At 36.0% G+C, this 24014-nt stretch overlaps 2 protein-coding genes and 1 long non-coding RNA gene across 3 annotated transcripts; 1 reads left to right on the top strand and 2 right to left on the bottom strand.

Moving 5' to 3' along the window:
- Positions 1–7634: 7634 nt before the first annotated feature.
- LOC139432694 (uncharacterized) lies at positions 7635–9221 on the bottom strand. The gene has a single exon (XM_071201457.1). The coding sequence runs from the start codon at positions 9219–9221 to the stop codon at positions 7635–7637; it is 1587 nt and encodes a 528-aa protein (XP_071057558.1).
- Positions 9222–11448: 2227 nt separating this feature from the next.
- On the top strand, positions 11449–12486 carry LOC139432693 (piggyBac transposable element-derived protein 4-like). The gene has a single exon (XM_071201456.1). It carries the CDS (start codon positions 11449–11451, stop codon positions 12484–12486), a length of 1038 nt encoding a protein of 345 aa, XP_071057557.1.
- Positions 12487–18361: 5875 nt separating this feature from the next.
- On the bottom strand, positions 18362–23579 carry LOC111419295 (uncharacterized). Its single transcript, XR_011639804.1, has 2 exons — positions 20564–23579; positions 18362–20461 (listed from the first exon to the last, which is right to left on the bottom strand). It is a non-coding gene; the product is annotated as an uncharacterized lncRNA (long non-coding RNA).
- Between the last annotated feature and the right edge of the window lie 435 nt (positions 23580–24014).

Raw genomic sequence — 24014 nt, 5'->3', positions numbered from 1 at the left:
TGGTACTGTTGAAGCAACGTCATTTAGTGTATCTCTAAACATCGAAGGAAACGTTTGCATATAGTGGTATATTATATTATGGATATTATGGTTTTTCAAAGGGATTTTATTATTTTGGACATTCAAGGTTTCACGATAAACGATGAAGAATTTATCCCAAAAGAACTGGCTTCTTACGACAGTAATCATTGTATAAGTCATTACGTGTTTCAATCTAGTCGAAGCTTTTCTATTGGTTAATGAGTCATCATCATTGTATTGATTGGAACGACGGGTTTGTTCCTGCGTCTCGTTTCGATGAGATCGTTTGTTATTTGTGTCGTTCGACAAAAGTAGCGTACGTAAAAGGACGTGAGAAAGCTACATTTTTAAGAAGAATTTTAATAATACCAGTAAAAGAATTGCCGGAAAATGAATGCAAATTGGAGGTTGGTGCGCCGATGTGTCCCTATCATAAAAAGAGACCAAGTATGTGCTCCTTATCGAATGTTTTTTATTTATTTTCATACGTATTCAGACATCTATAACTGTATGTAAACGAATTGAGAAAGGCAGACGGGTAGAAGCGGTAGAGCAGTTCAAGATGGAACGTCTTTGGCGGTTAGTTACCAGATTGGGACTTTCAACTTTTATAATTAATAAAGTGTGGGATATTATGGAAAGATACGAATCTGATTTATCTTTTGCGAATATTAAAAACTACGAATTATGTTATTTACCAATCGATTATTATATCAATAAAGTAAAGCCATTAGATTTGGCGGCGGTTTGGTTTAAATTACCGTTGAAAGGATTGTTCTTTATGTAAGGTTTAGTATATAAACATTGTCAGTTATAGATTGTAAATTAATAATAATAATAAAAGATTGTAAAAAGATGTTTTAATTTAAGAAAAAATTGTTAATCTAAATTAATACATGGTATGTATACATTGGGTTGGGTTGGTATGACTTGGGTTGTAAATTGAAAAAGTATTAAATTGGAAAAGGAAGAAAAAAAGGGGAAAAAAGGAAGAAAAAAAAAAAAAAAAGAAAAAGGGAAAAGGATTGTTTATTGAAGCTCCTCCTATGCTCCTCCCATGCTCCTCCTCAGGCTCCTCCCAAAGTGGAGATGGAAGAGTGGGGATGGGAGTGGGGAAAATCTAAAATTCCCGCCCCCCCAGTTGCCAGGAAAGTTGAGCCAGAAAAAAAGTACCCCCACTCTAACTCCGCCCATTCCCCACTCCTCCCCCTTGCCACGCCCCACCCCACGCCCCCCTACATTACTCTACTATAAGAAGGCACCTCCCAGCCTTTGAAAGTCACTTAAGTGTTTGTGTTCTTCAGTTTTTTGGTAAGTACAACCTTCTTTATTATCAACTTTATATAACGTTCATTTTCTCTCCATCACTACAGCTGTTTCTACAACTTTCTCTTTTTTTGGTGAGTAAAACTATATTTCTTTTGCATGTTTATATAATATTTAAAATTTTTTTTTTCCAGTCCTAGACATCCTTCAGCTTTCTCTTTTTTGCTAACGTGTTTTATTTGGTAAGTAACCTTTTTTACTTTGCTTATATAATATGTAAAATATTCTTGTTTTGTTTCATCATAACAGCTCTTTCTACTTTGTTTTTGTGAGTACAACTTGTTTATTTGTTTGTTATGTTAAATTGTTATTTTTATTTTTTCAATTCCTACAGGACCTTACTACTGATCACTTCCATTTTGTGTTTGATCTGTTCGATCAGTTTTGATAACTTCGTTATCTCGGCGACTTTTTTCTGGTAAGTATAGCCTTCTTTTCCTTTGCATATATTGTTGCTAATCTGTTTTTTTCATTCCTATAGCTCCTTCTATTTTAAATCTTAATTTTTGTTGGTAAGCATAACTTTATTATTCGAACGTTTGTATCATAATATCTACAATAATTTTTTATCATTCACATCCTATCGTTCAGCACCCACTGCAATTAGATTTTAATGTTCTTTTCATCAAGCGATGTAAGTATACATGATTTTTTATTAAAATAAAATAAATTAATGTATAATTCTTTTTTTATCAAGATGTCTCAAGACGGTTTTAGTCAAATTGATTTAACTGCTCCCGGTTTCGCCAGCAGCCAGGAGTCATTCCTGTTAAACAGTTTTGACATAAACCTGTTGAACATATCGACTGTTGAGAAGGCGCTGGATCCAAACGTGCAGCCTAATGAGCAGCCGATGGATCCTAACGTGGAATCTAATGCGCAGCAAGATCCGTCGCTTCTGAACGTCGCAGGTTCCGCGAATGTCGACGATAAAAATGTGAAACGCCTTTCACTTCGTCGGAATTCGGGGAACCGTGAACATTGGAAGAAGGCTGCAGGTGTGTGGGTACCGTCAGAAAAGTATAGAGAGGAAAGACAAGAAAGAAGAGAGGCACGTGCTCGTTCGCGACGTAGCCAACGCAAGTATGTGTCAGTTGAACAAGTGACCCCGTCGAAGGTTGAAATGACACAGTCGAAAGTGGTTACCGAGAACGAGTCCGATAAATCCGACAACTCTCTTGCTTTAATGGCGGTATCACAACACTGTAGTAACCGGAAGTATCTTAAAGCTACTAAGGCTTCTTTTTCTTCTTCTAAAGCTTCATTGGCTCCCGTTACTAACTCAAATATCCCTAACACCGAAATTCCTTCGTTAAGCCCGAAAGTACACATCTTAAGGGTTGACAATATTCCTGCTAATATTCCTGCTACTTCAGATATTTCCGATGTGTCTGCCAGCCTTTTTTCAAACGCAATGTGTACAGCAGTAGAAACAACCAAAGGGGAGATTTTGGCCGAAATTAATAATTTGTATCAAAATTTTTATAAAGACCTTCATGCAAAGGTTCTTCAATTGCAGACCTCTTTGAGAGAACTTTCATAGTTTAGAGAAGGGCTTGCATCGAGCTGTAACAACCCTTTAACAATATCGCTCGACATCACCATAGCATCATTAACCTGTGAAATTAAAAAGGCTGAATGTATTTTATCTAGTTTCACTACTAATAGCGTAAACTTCCCTTCCTAGCTTAAAGATGACTGATAATATGAGAGACAATCATATGGATAATATGAGAGTTAATCATATGATAAGACTATGTGAATTGGACCAGAAAGTTGCTTCGTTGGAGGTAAAATTAGATGCTATATTTAAGTTGGTACGTTATACTTATAATACTTTTTTCCATGTCATTAATTTTATCTTCTCAGCTGCAGAGTGTGTCAGAATCGGCTGTGGTGAGGGGTGAAGTGGATGTGCAAAACATGCACATTAACCGTTGTACATGTGTTAGTTCACCGACTCCGGCAACTACTCCGGCACCAGCAGCACCACCACCTCCTTACCAAAGATATCAAGAAGAGGAGGAGGAGTGGTAACTACTCCTTCTCTTCTTTTATTTATTAAGTTAATATTAAGTTAATTATTAAGTTAAATTGTTATTATTTTATAGTTCCAATATACTCAATATATTTTATATATCTATATAAAGTTACTTTTGCTATATTTTTATTCAGTCTTATCCTGTTAATGTTATAATTCATTTAGTGCGAGAATCATGATCGATAAGAAACTAAAGTGTTTACCGCAACCGCTAACACTGCCAATACTAAATTTTAGTAAAGGTACGACCGAAGAACACTTTACAAGGCACAGTAATTTATTTGATGGAAAATGTATGCAAGGTTTAATTGTAGGACCCTCTGGTGTCGGAAAAACAAATGCTATGTTATCGCTTTTACTTGCACGTAATGGCCTCCGCTTCCTAAACTTATACTTATGCTCCAATTCGTTATACCAAAATAAGTACGATTTTTTAAGACGTTTAATTGAACCTATAAAAGATTTCGGTTACTATGAATTTTCTAATATAGATGAGTTCATTCGACCGGAAGATGCGAAAGAATATTCGATAGTCGTATTTGACGATGTTTCCTGTACAGGTCAAAATGTCATTAAGGAATTTTTTTCGTATGGTCGGCATAAAAACATTGATTGCTTTCTAATTTGTCAAAGTTATAGTGCAATTCCAAAACAATTAGTTCGCGATAATGGTAACTTTTTAGTGTTATTTAAACAAGACTTAACAAATTTAAAACACGTGTTTGAAGATCACATAATGAGCGATATGGAGCTTCATCGGCTAAAGGAAATTAGCGACGCTTGTTGGGAGAATAGACACGGCATCCTAGTTATTGATTTAGATTGTAGTGTATCTACGGGACGCTACCGTAAGGGTTTTGATAAATTCATTGAAGTTTAAAACTAACGACATCAGCTGTACAGTTCTTAGTAACTTCACATACATCATACAATGAACAAGACGATAGCTGCAGAACTTATCGCAGCACGAGAAGTTGTGAGAGACAAAATTCGTTCTTTAAAAGAAGACTTCGGTCGGAAACCGCATATGCACCCATCGCGAGACCGTTACAGGATATTGTCGCAAAACTTGACACTGCGCCTTTACTATCCATTCCAAAACGAAGTTTATCTCCAAAAAAAGAAAAATTGATATCTAAGATACAACGCTACTCGCCGGATATTTCTGACGTACCAGCTAAAACCGAGACCGAATATTTTATTCGAAAACCGAAAGTTCCATTAAAAGAACAGCGACGAAAATTTGCTACATCGACTCCTGAAAAAAGGTTGGTATCTTCTCCCACGTCTTCTCCTCTTGGTCCATTAGCTCATGCAGAAGAAGAAGTATATGAAGTTCCGCCGGGCGAAGAAGAAGAACTCCTCGATTCTAGCGAGGATACCGGAGCTCTTATTTCGGACGCACATAATCGAATAGAACGACTTAAAGATGAAATAGAAGAAAGATTGGAGTCTCCAAAGGTACAAGCCGCTTTGAGTCAGTTTCATCCTTTGCCCAGAACGTATATTGTTGGTTTAACAACTGATTTAAAAGATGATTATGATCGTTTATACGGTGTTCGCGAAACTCCCGAAGGTTTCTACATTGGAGTCAGTCCTGTTCACTTTGAGGATCAGGATATTCACGTTGGAAACTTTAAATATACGGGAACCGTTGGTTTATATGATTTACTATTTAAAAACGAACCGGGCAAATTTACAATTCAGGACATGCGCAACTACAAAGATATCTTACTACGTTCAAATGCTCCGTACATTAATTACATTCCAGAGGCAGGTATGACTACTGAGGACGACAGTGAGAAATTTCAGAATATTATCAAGCCTATCGTTGAAGGTAACAAACCCAAGGTGCATTGGGCTAAATACTGGCCGAATCCGAAGAAAAAAGTCGGTGGTGTATTACAAAAACAAGTCGTCCCTGGGGCTCTTATCGAATACGAGTACTGGGACGATTCCAACGAACTTGTCGATAGACTGCGTTTGTTGATGGCCTCGCAAACGGTAGGTCATTCTGCACATGTCAATGAAATATCATCGATAATATCGGAGCTAATAGAGGCCGAGATTATACGTTAAAATAATATCATAAATATACGACTCTCACATCTTTTGTTTTAAACCACCGACGTTTATGAACTAGAGAAGATGAGTTTAAGCAAGTTCGGAAAACATTCGTCTAGTATGACGATCGATAAGTTTGGTAAACACATACACGGACACAACATTGCTGCTCATTTTAAGAAACGTGAAAACGTACAACGATATTTCAAACAACCAACAATACTTACGTTTAGCGGAGATGGAACTACGGATACAACGGATAATTATTACATTGTTCAAAATTTAGGTTACGTAAGTAAATATATAAACTTCTTCTATATTGGTGAAATAGTGCATCACCGATTTGAAGGAGACGTTGAAATGATTATTAACGGGAGTATCTTCGATCCAAATAAAAAGTTAAATGTTCTCTCCTTTGGAGATAAAATAGTTTGCAAACCCACAACGAAGACCACTTTACTCAAGAAACCTTTTATGGTAGAACTGCTCATTGAAATATCCAGAAAATGAGCGATATTAAAAGGTCCGTCGTAAACGAGTTTCACGCGTCCGTGAGGAAAAAGTATAAACGCGGACGTGTTATTATAAAAGGTTTAACGGACTTATTTCAAGCTGATTTAGTGGAGATGATACCTTATTCAAAAGCAAATGGTAATTTTAAATATATTCTAACAGTTATTAATGCTTTCTCAAAGTATGGATGGGCTGTACCACTAAAAAACAAAACTGGCAAAGAAGTTACGCGAGCTATGGAAACAGTTCTATCGGAAAAGCGGAAAAACATACCGAAGAATCTGCAAACGGATAACGGAAAAGAATTTTACAATGAGGATTTTAAAAAGCTCATGTCACGATATCACATCAATCACTACAGTTCATTTTCCAATTTAAAGAGTTCTATTGTTGAACGGTTTAATAGAACAATAAAAGAAAAAATGTGGAAAGAATTTAGTATGCAAGGTAACTATCGTTGGTTGGAATTGCTTCCCAAATTAATTCTGGATTATAACAACCAAGTTCACAGGACGATAGGAATGAAACCTAGCGAGGTAAATAACAGAAACGCACCGACACTGTTAAAAACTGTTTATAATTACATAAAAATTGCCGATCCTTATACCAAAAAATTTAATGTCGGTGATCACGTCAGAGTGAGCAAGCATCGACACGCCTTCACCAAAAACTATACTCCCAATTGGTCTAACGAAGTGTTTACAATACATTCTGTTCGTAATACTTTCCCAACAACATATCTGCTCAAAGATACATCCAATGAAAAAATTATGGGTGGTTTTTATCGATAGGAATTACAAAAAGTTAAATATCCTGACGTCTACTTGGTGGAAAAAGTGCTACGACGAAAAGGAAATCAAGTGTTTGTGAAATGGTTAGGATTAGGTCAGTCTCATAATTCTTGGATCTCAAAAACTAACGTTCTTTAGAACGTATATATAAAGACCTATATAAAAGTTCACAAGACTTTATTAACAATCGAACATTACAAATACATTATTATTATTATTATTATTCTTTACAATTTTTTCTAAAATTAAATTCATTTATTCGCATTCAATCTTTTTATCAACCAATGACCCCACGCCAAAGTATTACATCCGTTCGGTAATATGTATCGTTTATCATCGCACGATGAAAGAGCAATTTTATTCTTTAATTCGGTATACATAGTATGAAATTCTGACTTAAAAATGTACATTTTTTTATGAATCGATCCGCCACATTCAACCACACGTTTATAATCGGTCACGCTTAAATGTTTATCTATAACATATTTCTTTACTCCTTTAGCCTTTTTTACATTATCATTCAACAAGGTGATGCAGTACGCCTTAGCTCCTGTTCCAACAAATGACGTTATGCACCTGTTTGGATATTCATCTTTCATTCTTCCCAACACAGATCGACCGCGAGGTATATTGTGTATATTCTCTAACGGATAATTGGACGTGTCAAAAAATTCAATATTTTCTTTTATATCCTCATATACATTGGGAGTAGTAATTTCTAGGATTAGGGAGTCAGTATCGGTGTATAAAAGTGTTATGTTATTTCCATATTTAACTTTTAAGTAATCATAGAAGAAGCTGTACATTACGGTTTTCGAAAGCTCTAATATACTGAAACCCACATACAGCGGTTTGCAATAACGAACTTCCGCGACGTTCTATTGAACGGCTATCAAATTATCGCAAAATATTTTCGAAGATTTAAAATTTGGTTTAGCTATTAGGGCTTCCACGCCCGGTTTCTTATGACGACATTCCCAGTGGGTAACTAGTCTTATATCCACTCGCTTTTCCACATTTTCCATTGTCTTACCGTATACGATGTTATTCATTGCTTTGTAATGATTTTTTTCAAATTCATTCTTAGCTTTCGCACGTTTATCGGAATTGAAATCGATGTAGCTCCGCATCCAGTTGGATTGTTTAAATTCTAATACTCTGTAAATCTTCGTTAGTTTCAATCCGAACTTGATACACTGCTTTAGATTCACGTAATGAATGATGTATTTTGTTTTATTTTCCAAATTTGCTATTAACTTTGCATTTTTTGAACCTGGGGGTACAATCCGTTCTGGACAAAATGGCAAATCGTTGTGTTCATCATGTATTGCTTCCGGATACTCTAAATCTACCTCGAACACGTAACCCTTTTCGGAATCGTCTTCCGTATTGTAAATATCTAACTTTTGAATCTCTTCATCTGATAGCCATCGAAATCCCCCCGTCGGTAATTTTCGTCTCATTGCGTGTCCATACAAATTCGTAGCGTCGAGATACAAAATATAAGATGGGTCTTTGGTTTCATCAAATTCCATCATTAATTTATTGTTAGCCTTCGCACTGCGTTTAGTGCACATACTTAATCCACCGCGAATACCATTTTTAAAGAAGTGTAACATGTCTATGTCCGTTAATAATTCTAATTTTACCCCTGTCATTCGTAATAATGCATCCCAACCGAAGCCCGGCGCTGTGAAATAATGACATGGATCTAAAGAGTAATACTTCATCGAGATGGTTCGGAAATTCTCAAATACGTCCGCCAAAAGTAAAACGTCAGACGTTAAATAAATGTCGCTATATTCGCCTAAAGTGCGACAGTTAAATAAGTTCCACACCGTTTGTGCACGACAATAATTTTCTTCGGTTATACTATCGTCGCATAAAGTATTGTAAAAACTACTTCGATCTGTCAGAGCGGTAAGATTCAGCTTTTCGAATGAATCCACAAAGGAATACGGAAAAACTCCTTTCTGACGTATAAGTCGAAACTGTTCTTCGTTCCTAAAATATTTTCTGATTTGAACGCATTGGTTGTCTTCCAAAAATGAACCCAACTTCTCTAGCGATAAAGCCATAAACCTAAATGAATCCACAAATCTCAATTTCATATGAACCCGCCTTAGCTTTCCCTTGCTGTCAATGTTTTCTCCTACGATAATTTTTTTCGAAAATGATATATACTTTTCTTTATTCTGTGCTATAACGTCCACGTCTTCTTCTTTTAATGCCATATCTTTCACAAACATATGACAATCGTAGTTCGAAAGATTGTGAAAGAATATCGGTATGAACTTTGGTAATTGATAATTGATGTTACATACAGCATGTGCGGGTCCTCTATACAACCCAGTTAGGTGATCATGATCGCACACTTTATTACCTTCTTTTATTTTGTGCGAACAAATGTGACAGATATCCTGCATCTCATGTATTAATCTATCAATAGGTGGTAATGGGAGCATTTCTTTTGGTTGGCTTAAATAATTTTTGTATATATTCAGAAGGTCATGTTCCAACTTGCTCATGAAAATTTGAGCAGCATTACATCCGCGATATATTTCGAACTTCGACAATGATTCGTCATATGAACATTTTATATAATATGCAAATGCATAAGGTTCGTGTTTGAAACATTTGACGGAGTATGAATTATCATCGTTAAGTTCTGTTGCTTCCGCATCGGCGATCGGTTTACGTAATGCTTCAAAATCTGCATACACCACGAACGGTATTTTTTAATTGTCGTTCAAAATTTTCGAACTGTAGTATATTTTCCTTTTCTTCATTTCCATATTTATTTTCAAATTTGTTGTTGGTAAAATTGCCCTTACCTTGCTGCAATCGTCACTTTGATGACGGATAAGTTTATTTTCTGACGTAAAGAATACCAAGCATCCGTCGCAAATATATGTACTTTTCATGACCATTCTGCGATGCTAGTAATCGAGACAGATTTTTTATCCAACAATAGTGACTATTCCCGGAATCATTTGTAACCAATAATAAATTTATATGTCTTTCTTCTTTTTGTCGACATATATACATTGTAATTATGTCATAATTCATAACACCGTCTTTAAAATACTCATTTATTCCATACACATTAATAGATAGTTTGTTCTGCTTTTCAAATACAGGTATATCTCGTAATTTAACTGGAAAAACAATATTTGAATAGTCTAAGCCGCAGTCTAGGTAATTCGGATACGAAGATGTCCTCTGTGGTAAACCGTTCGGTTCATGTAGTGCGGATGTTACAGCCCATGCAAAACATGCATCATCCCCGTTTTGTATATTTATCACAGCACGCTTTGCTTTTATTTGCGATGGTAGATCGATGTAATTAGATGCTCTGATAGGATTATATTTGTTTAAATTTAACTCCATACAGAGAATTTGCATTAAAGTCCATGCTAAATAAAATATTGAAACATTTATTTTTTAATATATAGGTATATTATGTCACATTACGCTTACCTGAATCTCGTTCCTGGAATTCTGACATTTTTGATGAAATTTCATCAATAAATTCCTTATATATTTTATACACATCCGACGCTAATGACACTACCTTATTTTTCGTATTGAATGATTTTATTTCACAGTCTTCCTTTGATTGTAAAAAATACAAACCAAAACATTCCATATTTAATTTTACATTTCGGTGAATATCGATTGCGCTTTGTATTAGATTTAGTATTTTTTCTCGAATTCTATGAGAAAATTCATCCAAATCCACAAAAAAACCTTCTTCACTTATTCGATAACTGACGATTTTGTCACCGAATGCTCCAGCTATTCTCTCCACTCCGTCATCGATTATAACAACAGCGTTACGCTTGTGTGCGTTGCTTCGTAAATATGCAGAGTAACATTGTCTATTTACATAATCATAGCAAGCCTCACATTTTACTGCTTTTGGAATTTGCGGTGCGTCAAGCTTGATTCTCTTGCCAATGCAAGATAATCATTGATGTCTTTTTAAATTGTCAACTCGAGTAAAACTTTTTCCACAATCCTCACACACGACCATTTTACAATTTAATGTTGTACACTTCTACTTGTTATGAAAGAACTACGTCAATACCACATTTCGCAGGCGTTTATAAACCCTCACCGTTCCTGAAACTTATTGGGAGGAGGAGGATGCATCGAGTGCGTTTGTATACATGTATATTTATAACTCCGTATACCTCTGCATAATAAATTAAAAAAATATCTTGCACATAGATCATGACTCACTTACTAGTATTAAGTTAATTGACCTCCTCTTCGAACGATTCCCCCAAAAAAATTTGCCGATTCAAGAACCTCCTCGCATATTTTAAAGCTCCGTATACCTTTACACACTTCTTTTATTATTCCAAGCTTAATGATAAACTAGTAGTTGCTGAATAATTCACAAGTAATTTCGACCTACGATAAATATTTAACGTCAGACCCGGCGCGACCAAACTTGATCGTCCTTATGAAACTATTGAAAGTTGTTCATCCGTGCGCGCGCAGTAATATTTTGCGCCTAACCTAACCTAACAAGTTTTAGTTTACCAGTTTCAGTGTTATCAATGCACTATTTTACTAAATTTGTGTGCATGGCATTCTAACGTTCTGAACGCGCTAAATAAACAACCAGGTAAGTACCAATATGTTACAATACATAACGAAAAGCACAGGGCCCATTTTATAGGTATGAATACATACGAGAAGGAGCAAGAACGGCTGTTGCGTCTCTGGGCAGAAGACATTGAAGATGAAAAGACTGAACTACCCGACGATGACGAAGAAGACAACGAAGAAGATGTTGTTGAAGAAAGGGGCGACTCCAATAGCGAAGAAGAGGGCGATAGTAACGACGAACATGTAGATGGAGAATCAAGCCTACAACCGTTTTTTATGGGGAAAGATGGCGTTACGAAATGGAATAAGCAACCTTACGCCCAAAGGGTACGTAAATCAAAATCAAATATTTTACGTGAACTACCTGGAGTAAAAGGAGTTGCAAAATCTGCACTAACACCATTTCAATGTTGGCAACTGTTTTTTGATGATTCTATGCTAACCAGTATTGTAGAAAATACTAATAAATCTATAGAGTCCATATCCAATAATTACGGAAGATCTAGAGATGCCAAGTACACTAACTTAGTTGAAATGAAAGCTCTGATAGGATTGATATACTTAGCAGGTATTCATAAAAGCAGTAGAATGAATACAGAAGACTTATGGAATCGAGATGGAACAGGAATCGACATGTTTTGGATGACAATGTCACTGCAACGTTTTCGGTTTCTTTTACGAGTAATTCGAACCGATGACAAAAATACAAGGGAAGAACGTAAACAGTACGATAAATTGGCTCCTATTCGAGAAATTTTTGATTCATTTGTAAAAAATTGTCAACAACACTATACAATATCCGAATTTACCACAGTTGATGAAAAGCTGGAAGCATTTAGAGGACGTTGTGGCTTTAGACAGTATATACCATCGAAGCCAAGTAAATATGGTATAAAAATTTTAGCTTTAGCAGATGCAAAAACGTACTATACTTTCAACCAAGAAGTATATGTTGGTCAACAACCTCCGGGGCCTTACCAAGTGCCTAATGACCCAAAAAATGTAGTATTACGTTTGATTGAACCAATTTCTAAAACAGGCAGGAATGTTACAACCGATAATTGGTTCACCAGTTATCCGTTAGACAATCGTGTCTTACATTCCACGTAAACGAAAAAATGTCAACCTCATTTCTAGCATGCATTATGACGATGACATAGATAGCGATACAGGGACAAAAAATAAGCCGGCAATTATTTCGTTTTATAATAAAACAAAATCCGGTGTTGACAAAGTTGACGAACTGTCTGCCAATTACAACTGCGCTCGAAACACAAAGCGATGGCCAATGGTTGTGTTGTACTCACTTTTGAATACAGCAGGTATAAACTCCCACATAATATTCTGTGCAAATAATCCTGCTGTAGATTTGATCAGACGAAAATATTTGCTACATCTAGCACGCGACCTTACCAGTGAACATCAAAAATACAGGGCGACATTGAAAAATTTGCCCCGTGCTGTTCGGCAATACCGACAAGATGCTACTGGAATTCAACAAGATCGACGTGAATGCCCCGTAAGCGGAAAACGGAAACGCTGTGAGGAGTGTGTTGGTTCCGATAGTAAAACAAGCTACTTTTGTAGCGAGTGTTTCAAGTATTTATGCCTCAAACACACATGCATTCGTTGCAACACCTGTACCAACAAAAATACTGTCGCTGACAATAAAAACTCTGATTATGATACAGATTAATTTATTATCAAGTTTTTTATATAAAAATTATTTGTAATCAATAAATTTTTTATTTATGTGTATAATTATTTATAGCTGCATTATTCAACAATATTCAAACCATAAAAAGATATCCTACTTTTAAAATTCTGTAAATACGAGTATTGGGTCTACTAGACCCAGCGCGACAACATTTTAACAGTTAACAGTTCATTGAGAAGCGTCGAAGGATAAACATAGTAATTGTTTTCATCTAGGTAAACAGGTTACATATAAAGATAAATTTTTAATAACAACCTAAATAAAGATACATTTTTAATAAAGACAAATTTTTAATAATTTCGTCAAAATAACATGACCTTCTCAAGTTAATTGACCTCCTCCTCTCTTCATCGAATCTCCTCCGACCTCGAACGCAGGTTCGAGGAGGAGGTTCTTGAATCGGCGAATCTGTACTACTCTGGTGTTGCTGCGAATTTTCCGCAACACTCTCCCGACCTGGTATTGCTGCGAGTTTTCCGCAATACTTTCCCCTTCCTGGTGTTGCTGCGAGTTTTCCGCAACACTCTCCCGACCTGGTATTGCTGCGAGTTTTCCGCAATACTTTCCCCGACTTGGTATTGCTGCGAGTTTTCCGCAGTACTTTCCCCGACCTGGTGTTGCTGCGAGTTTTCCGCAACACTCTCCCGACCTGGTATTGCTGCGAGTTTTCCGCAATACTTTCCCCGACCTGGTGTTGCTGCGAGTTTTCCGCAACATCTTCCCGACCTGGTGCTATCGCGAGTTTTCCGTAGCACTTCATCCTTACCAATTATTCCCTTATGAATAATTATTTCAATTACATCCGAAATATGAGTCCCACAAGATTGCACTAGACCGGAAATTTATCGATTATATATTTAAATAAAGATTTTTTTTATATACTTTCCTCCGTAAACCCCTATGTTGATTGTTTTTTTTTTTATTATTTATTTTATTAATAAATTTTGATTTTATTTCTTAATTTATGAACTGCATGTTTTTATTTTTCACCCTCTCTCAAACACCCTGAATCTCCGACTGTAACCCCCAAAAGCTACTTGGAGGCGAAAGAGTTCCTTAACTCTCTAACATAAGGTGGCACACGAGACCGTTAACATCCCGAACATATAAAAGGGCACCAAGACCCCTTTCCTAGGACCGAACCAGAAAAGGACGTCGCAGTACGATAACAATGTGGTCCCTCACACCACACTAAAAACGAAAGGTATTTTCCATCCACTACGGTCTCCATAGCGACGGAATGTTCCACTTGAAAGGGCGGCTCAGTCAACAATGCCGCGACGAAACAACTCGAAACTCGCTGAATAAACAAATATTATGGATTTATCTTCACGCGTTCAGATTATATAGGGTGTTCTCGTGAATTATTTCCAACAGTGTATTTCACACCTCCAGAAAGAAACAAGATAAGTGAACATATTTCCTTTTATCGAATTTTTTAATTTTATTAAATAACCATCGCGATTAAAAAATCAATCTTAAAAGTCACCCATAAAACTAACGCGTATAAGCGGAGCCTACGACATTCCAGGCCGTACTGTGATGGTGGGGGTTCGGGGTATAAACTACGATGACAAAGACGGACTATAGCAGTGAAGCCGTTTTAAGAAGACGTTCATCGTTCTACGTGGATAGAAAAAAATATTTGTTTTTATGTGACATTAAATTTTCTTACTTTCCTACTATTTTCTGCAAAATTATTATTATTTATGATTTTTGTATAATTATTTAAAAATATATTGCACAAAACCGATGTAAAAAAATTACAAAGAAATGCTAAATAGAACAAAGGAAAACCCAACCACAAAATAGACAGCAACGTAGGCTCTGGTATAAGCTTTGCCTACAACAACAGTCTTCTAAACGGGTTACCTCTTTCTTGCACAGACGTATTTATTTAGGCGCGTTTTTGTTATTCCGTAGATTTAGAATTTAACTAATAGATGTCTCCATGAACCTGCAATTTATTTTTCTATTCCCTGAAATTTTTGTTCTATAATTTATAAATGTATTTTTGTTCGTTGTTCGTTGTTAATTAAATAATCGTTATATATTTTTTGTGTGATTTATTTGTGTATGTATTTGGTTTATATAATTAATTTAGAACCGAACAAAACAAAATAATACAGTATACTTCTCGAAGTTTTTGATCAAACTAATATTTTCTTGATTATGAACGCTAGACGAGATTGATTAAATTTTTAGGGATATTTTTCGTTTAATGTTGTAGGCGTTGGCTCGTAGCATTCGTAATTCTGTAAACTGTAAAACTTTTATTTGTGAAATTCAGAGACTTCATTAGTGAGATAGTGCGAGATAAGTTCTTTTTTTCAAAGCCGTGTTGTAAACTTTTGATTGTTCGGTTCGTTACACAAAATTAAAAGTATGTCAAAAATGCAGGATGATTGCCACACTATATACAGGTGTCCAGTATCTTCCGCATGCGAGTATTATACGGTTGAAGGAAACCTTATTCTGAAGCAATTTTTCTAATAAATTTTTTTCAAAATCCTTTTGGTCCGCCTTCCTTCTTGCGAAGGATTACTATCAAATAAGACAGAAGGCGGGCCAGCTGCCGTCGTATTATTTATGACCGCTTCGAGGGCGGTTTCAAATAAACCCGAGGACGTCTGATTGGATTATTATTTAAATTTTTCAAACATTTATTACAGACTTATTAATCCATTGTCCCCTGAACGTAGCAACTTCAGCCCGAGGCCGAGGAAAACTCAGAAAATTCTTAAGGGTAGAAACTTTGCATTTTTGCTTCAAAGCTTGCTTTCCCTACAATCTCCAAAACCCCATTTTAAAATTCTTTCTCAAACTCTCCAATTACACTAATTCGTGTAATAACAACAATTCCACAGCGCCCGCTAACCCTTGCGATAGGAATTTTCCTCTTGAATTTCTCATCCGTTTAATTTCGGACAATTTCACTGATGACAGATTCAAACTCAGATGCTTTATCAAACAAGTGGATTCGGTTTTCGAATTAGCTGACCCTTCCCAACAAGTTACCTCTGCTCTTGTTTGTAAAACGCAAAATAATCGATCGCGCACGCGAACATGTAGACGTTCGTTGCAACCTCAAGACTCGGGAAGAAATTTCTGACCTCTTGATTAACCTTTATCAAGACAAAAAGTCAGTTGATCAATTACTAGAGGTACTCAGTGGCACTAAGCAGGACTTTACCGAAAACGTCTCATCCTTTTACCAAAGACTAGAAGACCTTTCCTCTCGAGTTCTCGCGTCAATCCACGTCAGCGTCACTGAAAAAACCGACTTAAGGAGTAGACACACATAACCGCACCGTGTGATTGTCCTGTGTTGGACTACGCACGGCGAGAGACTGACACAACCAACAACATCACACCGAGGGCGCAACGTGCCCGACTAGTTTAGCTTACGTCTTGACGGGCACGGTGCGGTGTAGGAAATAAAAAGAAAAGTTTTAATAGTATTACAAATATTATATTTTAGTAAATCAAAATGGATGTAGAAAAATTGGTTGAGGAAATTATAAATTATCCAGTGCTGTATGACCAGTCTAACGAAAAGCATACAGAACGCCGACTATAAAGAACTAATGTGGAAAGTAATTGCAACCACCTTGGAGGTTGCAGGTAAGTCCACAATTTTATCTTCATAACCATAATTTTGTCTGTTCGTCTGTTCCACCATAACTTGAAAACGGTTAAACTGATTTTGATAAATGAGGTGTCGTTGGATTTGTTTCAGCACTGTGAATGTTATGGCTTATTGCGTTACACCAAAATCACCGAAATAAAATGATTATGTAGACAACGTTGTGTTTTGTTAGTCAAATCATCAGGGCCTTTCGTTCTTGCCACTCTACACTACACTTCTGGGGAATTAAAGAAATGTTTGAACTGCTCCCGCACCGCAAATGCTTCTTCTGTTGCCCTACCGCGACGGCAGGGTAAGATCTGAAGATTACTTTATTTACTTTATTTACTTTACTTTATTTCGAATCAGTAGTTTGACTTTCTTGAGGCAAATTATAGCCTTCGTTCTTTCGAATGAAGTTGTGCAGGATACATGCTGCTAGAACAACTCGTCTTATGTTATCAGGTGATCCTTGAAATAATCTCATGAAAATTCGAAATTTTGGCGTCAACATGCCAAATGCATTTTCAGATAACCTTCTAGCCCTGTTTAACCGATAGTTAAAAATTCTCTTCTCATCTGTCAGATCTTTCCTAGGAAATGGCCTCATGATGTTAGTTGTGAGAGGGAAAGCTTGAATGAAATTGTAACACGGATCAACCAGAGCCAGTATCACAATAGAGTAAGTTTTCCAGTTTTCCATTTTTTTGTAGTTCCAGTACAGACTTCCCGACAATTTTGGAGCTTGTATTGTTACGTGCTTTCCATCCAAAGCCCGATACAGTTAGGGAACTGCCACTTTTCCCAATATTCATTAGCTATAGTGTTCCACCTGTCTTCATTTGGCATCGACATCACTTCGTGCAAAAGTACCTCTACTATTGCCCTGCAGGTATCGTGGACTTTAGCAGCAACCGTTGATTTTCCCAATCTATAGCTGAAAGGTATGGTCTTAAAACTATCTCCAGTTGCAAGATACCTGAAACAAAACATTTAGTCTATGTTACATTTCTTTTTGATACAGGTGGAGTGGATGAATGTAAAAAGAAATGGGCTTCTATTCGAGATTAGCTACGTAGGACACTTCAGAAAAGAAAAACAAAATCTGGACAGGCTGCTGCAAAAATCCGAAAGTATAAGTATGATGTAATAACTTAATAAAGCTTGTCGCTTACTTGCCCGTCACAGCACGGCACAGCACGTGCCGTCAAAATCCGGATAGAATCGGAACAATGCAATTGAATGAACAACCGCTCACTAGTCCGACACAGCACGGCTCAGACCGGCCGTCGACGGAATGGATTGCCGGTCTCCGATCCTTTCCGGTGAAAAACGGACTGTACCGTGCTGCGCTGGGCAAGTGAGCGCAGAGTCGGCCGGCATCGGCCTGCATTAAATAACGTCAACTAGGAGCGACATGTCCAAACTTGTTCATTTTTGTATTTTTTCGCTGCACACAGCTCTTAAGTTCTGTAGTGCACGCAAGAGAAGACACTACTTTTTAAAATGGATGACGAAAAATTAATTTGCTTGGTTCAAAAATATAAGGAAATTTATGATTTGAGTAACAAGGACTACCATAATCAACAGGTGAAGGATAACATATGGGAGGAAATTGGAGGAGAAATAAATAGACCTGGTAAATATTGACATTATATATTTTTAATATTTATAATTATATATTTTTTATTTATTGAATGGATAGTATACAGTAAACAAGCGACGGTTTGTAATTTTAAAAAATATTTAAAGAATTTTTTATCTCGATAAAACCAATTTTTACAACCGTTACGTGCTTATATATTTTATTTTATTTTTAATGAAATGAATTGTGCCACATATTGTTATTGCACAATAATTACTAAGTGTCAGTCTCAATATTGACTGCCGTATTTCTTTTGCCTTTCCTAACTGTTGCCATTTGCCATGATATGGAACCAGTCCCAGAGAAGTAATTTTTAAATGTATTTCTAATCTCCATTGCAAGTGCAGTTGAAGTTCCACCTATTCCTGACATATCTGTTAATCCGTGTGAGGGTTGATTATCTTCGTCGTTTTCGGTCCAATGGCATGTATCATTTCGAAGAAAGTTATGCAAACAACATGTAGCAAGTACAACTTTATCGAGGTGCTCAGGGATAATTTGCAAGCGTCTTTGATAAATACGAAATCTCTTTGTCAAAATTCCGAAAGCATTTTCTGAAACACGTGTAGCTCTATTGAGCCTGTAATTAAAGATTTTAATTTCTTCGTTATTCAGTATTTCGCCACCTGGATAAGGTCGCATTAAATGTTTGTGTAGAGGAAAAGCCTCATCTCCTACAAAGACATGAGGCATAATTACATTAGTGCCAGGTAAAGCTTTATCTTGAGGTAAATCCAGATTATTTTTGAACATTTTCTTTCCAATTGCAGAATTTGCAAATATTCCACCATCGCTATTTCTTCCATAGGCGCCTACATCAATGGCAGTGAATTTACAATGTGCATCTACAAATGCAAGTAAAACAATACTAAATGTCTTTTTGTAGTTAAAATATAATGAGCCACTATAAGGGGGTTTATCGGTAACTACGTGCTTTCCGTCGATGGCAGCAATAGAGTTGGGAAAATTCCATAATCTTTGGAAATCATGTTCATTTTGTATCCAACTTTCTTTTGAAGGAGAAGGTATTACCAACGGTCCCAATTTTTTCCATATAGCCTCACAAGTTCCATAAACTATGTTACGAACTGTTGTTTCTCCAAGTCGGTAGCTAAATGCAATTGTTCGAAATGTCAAAAAATCCCGTATCAAAAAATCTAAAACAAAACCTGGTTAGGTAGTGAAAATTATCAGCTATACTTTTTTTGTTTCATTTTTAGTTTCCGAATGCAAAAAAAGATGGGGAACGTTGAGGGACAGTTTCCGAAAATCCATGAAATCTCAGAAAACCAGAAGTGGTCAATCAGCAGAAAAAAAGAAAAGTTGGCGATATGATAAGCAGATGTCATTTCTGGAACCGTTTTTGGCAGATAGAAAACAAATCAGCAATGTTGATATATCTGACTCGTCAGAAACAGAAGCGCAGGAGCAGGACATAAATATCGAAGTAGTCAGTCCTCTCAGTATTGCAAGCTGCTCTTCTACGTCTACAGCGTGCAATGCTACTCTTAATAAAACGCAAATGTTAGCCAAAAAAAAGGACAACATTCATCAGAAGAAAAATGCTACCTTATTATCGGCAGAAGTATTGCAAAATTATTTAAATGATAAAAGAAGACGGCCTACTCCGGAAATACCGCATACTTCTGACCCTATCAACAAATTTTTGAATGTATGGCGGAGACTGTAAAAACATTTTCTCCGCAATTGCAAATAGAGGTCAAATCCAAAATATGTTCAATAGTGAGTGACGCGGAGAGAACAAATATGAATTTCAGCTCGATGCCTGGTCAGGGAACGGCTTTTGATACTCATCGTTTTCCATTTGCATCCTTTCATCATCAAAAGCAAGGCACTATGCCCCTACCACCACAACCACAATTTCAGCAAGAACCATATCAGTTGCCATATTCGCGGCCTCAAACGCAGCATCCTACAACCACACGATCTTACATGTCATACTCTGAACCACAAACAACAGCATTGGACAGCCTGCTAATTCCATCAAATGACCTTAGGAACGATAATGTCGACAATAACGACGGTAACAGAGATACCATGAACTACTAGAGCGTAATTTGTTCTTATATGTTATCTAAAAAAAATTTTTTTTTTAGGAATAACTATTATTTTTAATTTTTTGCTGGACGAGATTTTCTTTAATAAACTCGACTTAAAATAATTGTTTATTACTAACCTTAATGCTACATCAAGCCTTTCTTCCTTTGATACTGCTCTTCGAAATGAAGTGTTCTGGAATGTTAATTCATGCTCTAGAATATCACCAAGTTCCGAAAATTTAGTTGGTGACATTCTAAAATATTGGAAAAATTTATTCTCATCTTCTTTCAGGTCATTAAATAGATGATGGAACTCTCCAAGATTTAATCTTTTTCTATTAATGGGGTGAATCCAAGTGCTTCTCTTTCTCTTTTTCTTGCTCTCATCTTCTGCTAGTATTGCGGCCACTATCATAACTTCTTCATCGTCGGAACTACTGTTGACAAACATGGTGAATCTGTCGCTGGTAGATGTAAACTAAAAACGTTTCCATTCACATCACGCAGCATAGTTACTGGTTACCGCCGGAGAAGTAAGCGACCCTGCCATCCGTCGCTGCCAGGCGATGGACGGCATCGAGCCGTGCTGTGACGGGCAAGTGAGCGACAAGCTTAAGTGTTCTTCTCTATTCAGTATTGGGAAGATTGGCAAAGGTGACCAATTAATAATTAAAGACAGTATCGTTGTCTTAACTTCTATTTGACTTCTTCCAACTAGGGTAAAACGCCAGTAATTGACCGTTGGTCAGTGTTTGACCGTTTTTGTAAAAAAATGAAAAATTAAGGTTCCAAGGAATATCTAAAAAAAATAAATCTGTCCACAAATAGCCACCAGTCTCTTCTCCACCTCCTACTACGCAAAAAGTCTACGACCATACCGTTCTTGAGTTCTTGTTGTTTAATTTGCACCAACTGCCGGCCTATTCACATCGTGCTAAAAATGGTAATTTTTATGTTTAGAAATTCGCCTAAACAAGGTCGTATTATTCAGCCGTTTTTGCATGTATGGTGTTTTTTTTTGTTTGCCAGTGATCTAATAATGTTTTCTATTGGTTGTATTAAAAAATTACCGCTTTAATTAATTATTTGTGAAAATAAAGGCGGTCAAAGACTAGTAGTTCTAAATTTAATTAAAAATTAGTGTTTGACCAAACGGTCAAATACTAGACGAATTGGTTGTGGTATAATCTCACAAGTATTTATATTTGATTAATAAAACGGAAAAATGTGTAATACCTGTTTTTAAAACTTATATCTTCCTGTTTAAATTGTTTAGTATTTGACCAAAACTTTTATACTTTAAAACTAAGATACAATTAGTTTAAATATGCGGTCAATTACTGATTCTTCTTTTGGTCATTTACAGGACATAAACACGTCAAACACTGAGTTTTTTAACCGATTTTAAATTTTATAAATATTTAAGCCTAATATAAACATAAGTGTAAATGTTTGGTTCTTTTCTATTTTTTTAAGCCTTTTTTATAACAATAAAAGTAATTGAACACCCTTAAACAGTAATCAATCTGTAAAATTAAAAGGATAAAAGGTTGGTCAAACACTGACTCTTATAGTGATCAATTATTATCAAAAATGGAAAATCTATATCCTCTTCAGATCCCAGGTCCATTTTAATGGACACTTTGTTTTTATACCATTATAATGTTAAATTATTGTTCTATGCTTTGGGAACCGTGTGTCCATCAAAATGTACAGGCTGTTGCTGCCATCTGTGGGTTTAATGTGCAAGTTTAACGGATGACTAATGTTTTAACGTGCAAGAACATAAGTGCCTTTAAACAAGCAACTTTTGACGGTAAGTTTTACGTAAAATTTTTCAATATCTTGTGCAAAATCAGTACTACGGAGTAGTTTATGATCCCTTCTTCACTTCTACATATTAATTAAACCAATTTATGGCTACATCCACATTGTAAGGTTAGAAATAGTTCACGTCCATTTAAATGTACATGGAATCTTTTTGCCTACATTTCAAAACAATTTTATTTATTTCTACCATAGCAATATTTGGCAACAAAACTCATCTTAGACCTGGAGAGGATGACGAGGCATTACTAGCGTGTTTGGATGTCTCTGATATTGAAGGTTTTGATGAGGACAATGATGACTCTGAAAATGAAGAGCAGGAAACGGTTGGAAATTTCGTCAATCAAGGTCCTATTGAAGCGAATGCTGAACAACAAGCTGAGGAGCAATCATCAGATGAATCAAGTTCAGATTCTGACCCGGAATTTGATATTCCAATAAGTGAATTGAAGAATCGCTATGGGCGAAAAACTTGGAAAAAGACTGAAAGGTATGTAAAAAACTTTCAGTTACATTCAGCCCGAAAAGTGTTCGGTTATTATCAATTTGTTATTTGAAGCAAATTCTCTTGTTATCAGGTTTCAAGGACCACTATTTGATACGCAAGAGTTTGATACTAGTTTGGAGAGAAAAGACTGGTCTGTCAAAGATTACATTACAATGTATCTAGATGACTCAGTCATAGAAAACATTTGCTCCTGTACCAATTTGAAGTAGTCCTTGGACCATGATAATAAACCCATGAATTTGTCGATAGATGAAGTAAACAAATTTCTTGGAATTTCAATTTTAATGTCATGCTTGAAATTCCCTCATATTAAAATGTTTTGGGCGACTACTACTCGGGTGGAGCGTATTGTTAAAAGTATATCTAGACGAAGGTCCTTCTCTCTGAGAACCCATTTAAAAGTTGTTGTCGATAATGATGTACCAGAAGAAATCAAAAGAAAAGATAAGCTGTGGAAAATTAGGCCACTGATAAATAAAATTCGAAATGGTTGTTTATCTTTAGAACGGCGCCAAATAGTGGCCATAGATTAACAGATGATCCCATTTACAGGAGTATGTGGGATCAAACAGTTTGTCAGAGGCAAATCTACTCCTGAAGGTCTAAAGAATTTTGTATGTGCAACACCACAAGGATTAGCGTTAGATTTTGAAATCTACCATGGTAAAGGCACATTGCTAGAAGTGTGCGATGTACAGGGTGTCCCAGACCACCCGTACCAGCCAATTTATTCGGAAACGGTGAGTCCTAGAGCGTTGAAATAAAAAATTCGTCAACTAAAGCAGACACCCTCCTTCTAGATAGTGTGTTACGACCGACCAACAACATCCGGAAGTGGGTGCAATTGAGTAGTACTTTAATATTTTATATGTAAAGAGGGGTCAATTACGATATCATCGTAAAGAACTCTTCAATAGAAATCTCTTTCGCTTGAAAAAAAATTTTATATTGCTAATCGTTTTCGAAATAATAAACCCTAATTGTTGGTACTTTTTACCGGTGTTATTTAAGTTGACAAATAGATGTCGCTATTCGTCGTTTTGAAAAATCGTGTAATTTAGAAATGGCTGGTTAATAACAAGAAATTGTTTTTACTAACAAAATGAATAAAATAACAAGGAGTTTTTTTTACCACAGAAGAATATTACAAAACACTAAATAATAAAACTTAATAAAGTAAATATTATAAAAAAAAAATAAAATTATTTAATTGTTATTGACAGAACGTCAACTTTGTGAAACTAGCAGTTATC

Source organism: Onthophagus taurus, chromosome 2 (genome assembly GCF_036711975.1).
Source record: "Onthophagus taurus isolate NC chromosome 2, IU_Otau_3.0, whole genome shotgun sequence".
Lineage (NCBI taxonomy): Eukaryota > Metazoa > Arthropoda > Insecta > Coleoptera > Scarabaeidae > Onthophagus > Onthophagus taurus.
This window is presented reverse-complemented; position numbering and strand designations above follow the sequence as displayed.

Excerpts from the sequence above, each read along its gene's own strand:
- LOC139432694 (XM_071201457.1), bottom strand. The coding sequence starts at position 9,221 with ATGCTCCCATTACCACCTATTGATAGATTAATACATGAGATGCAGGAT.
- LOC139432693 (XM_071201456.1), top strand. The coding sequence starts at position 11,449 with ATGAATACATACGAGAAGGAGCAAGAACGGCTGTTGCGTCTCTGGGCA.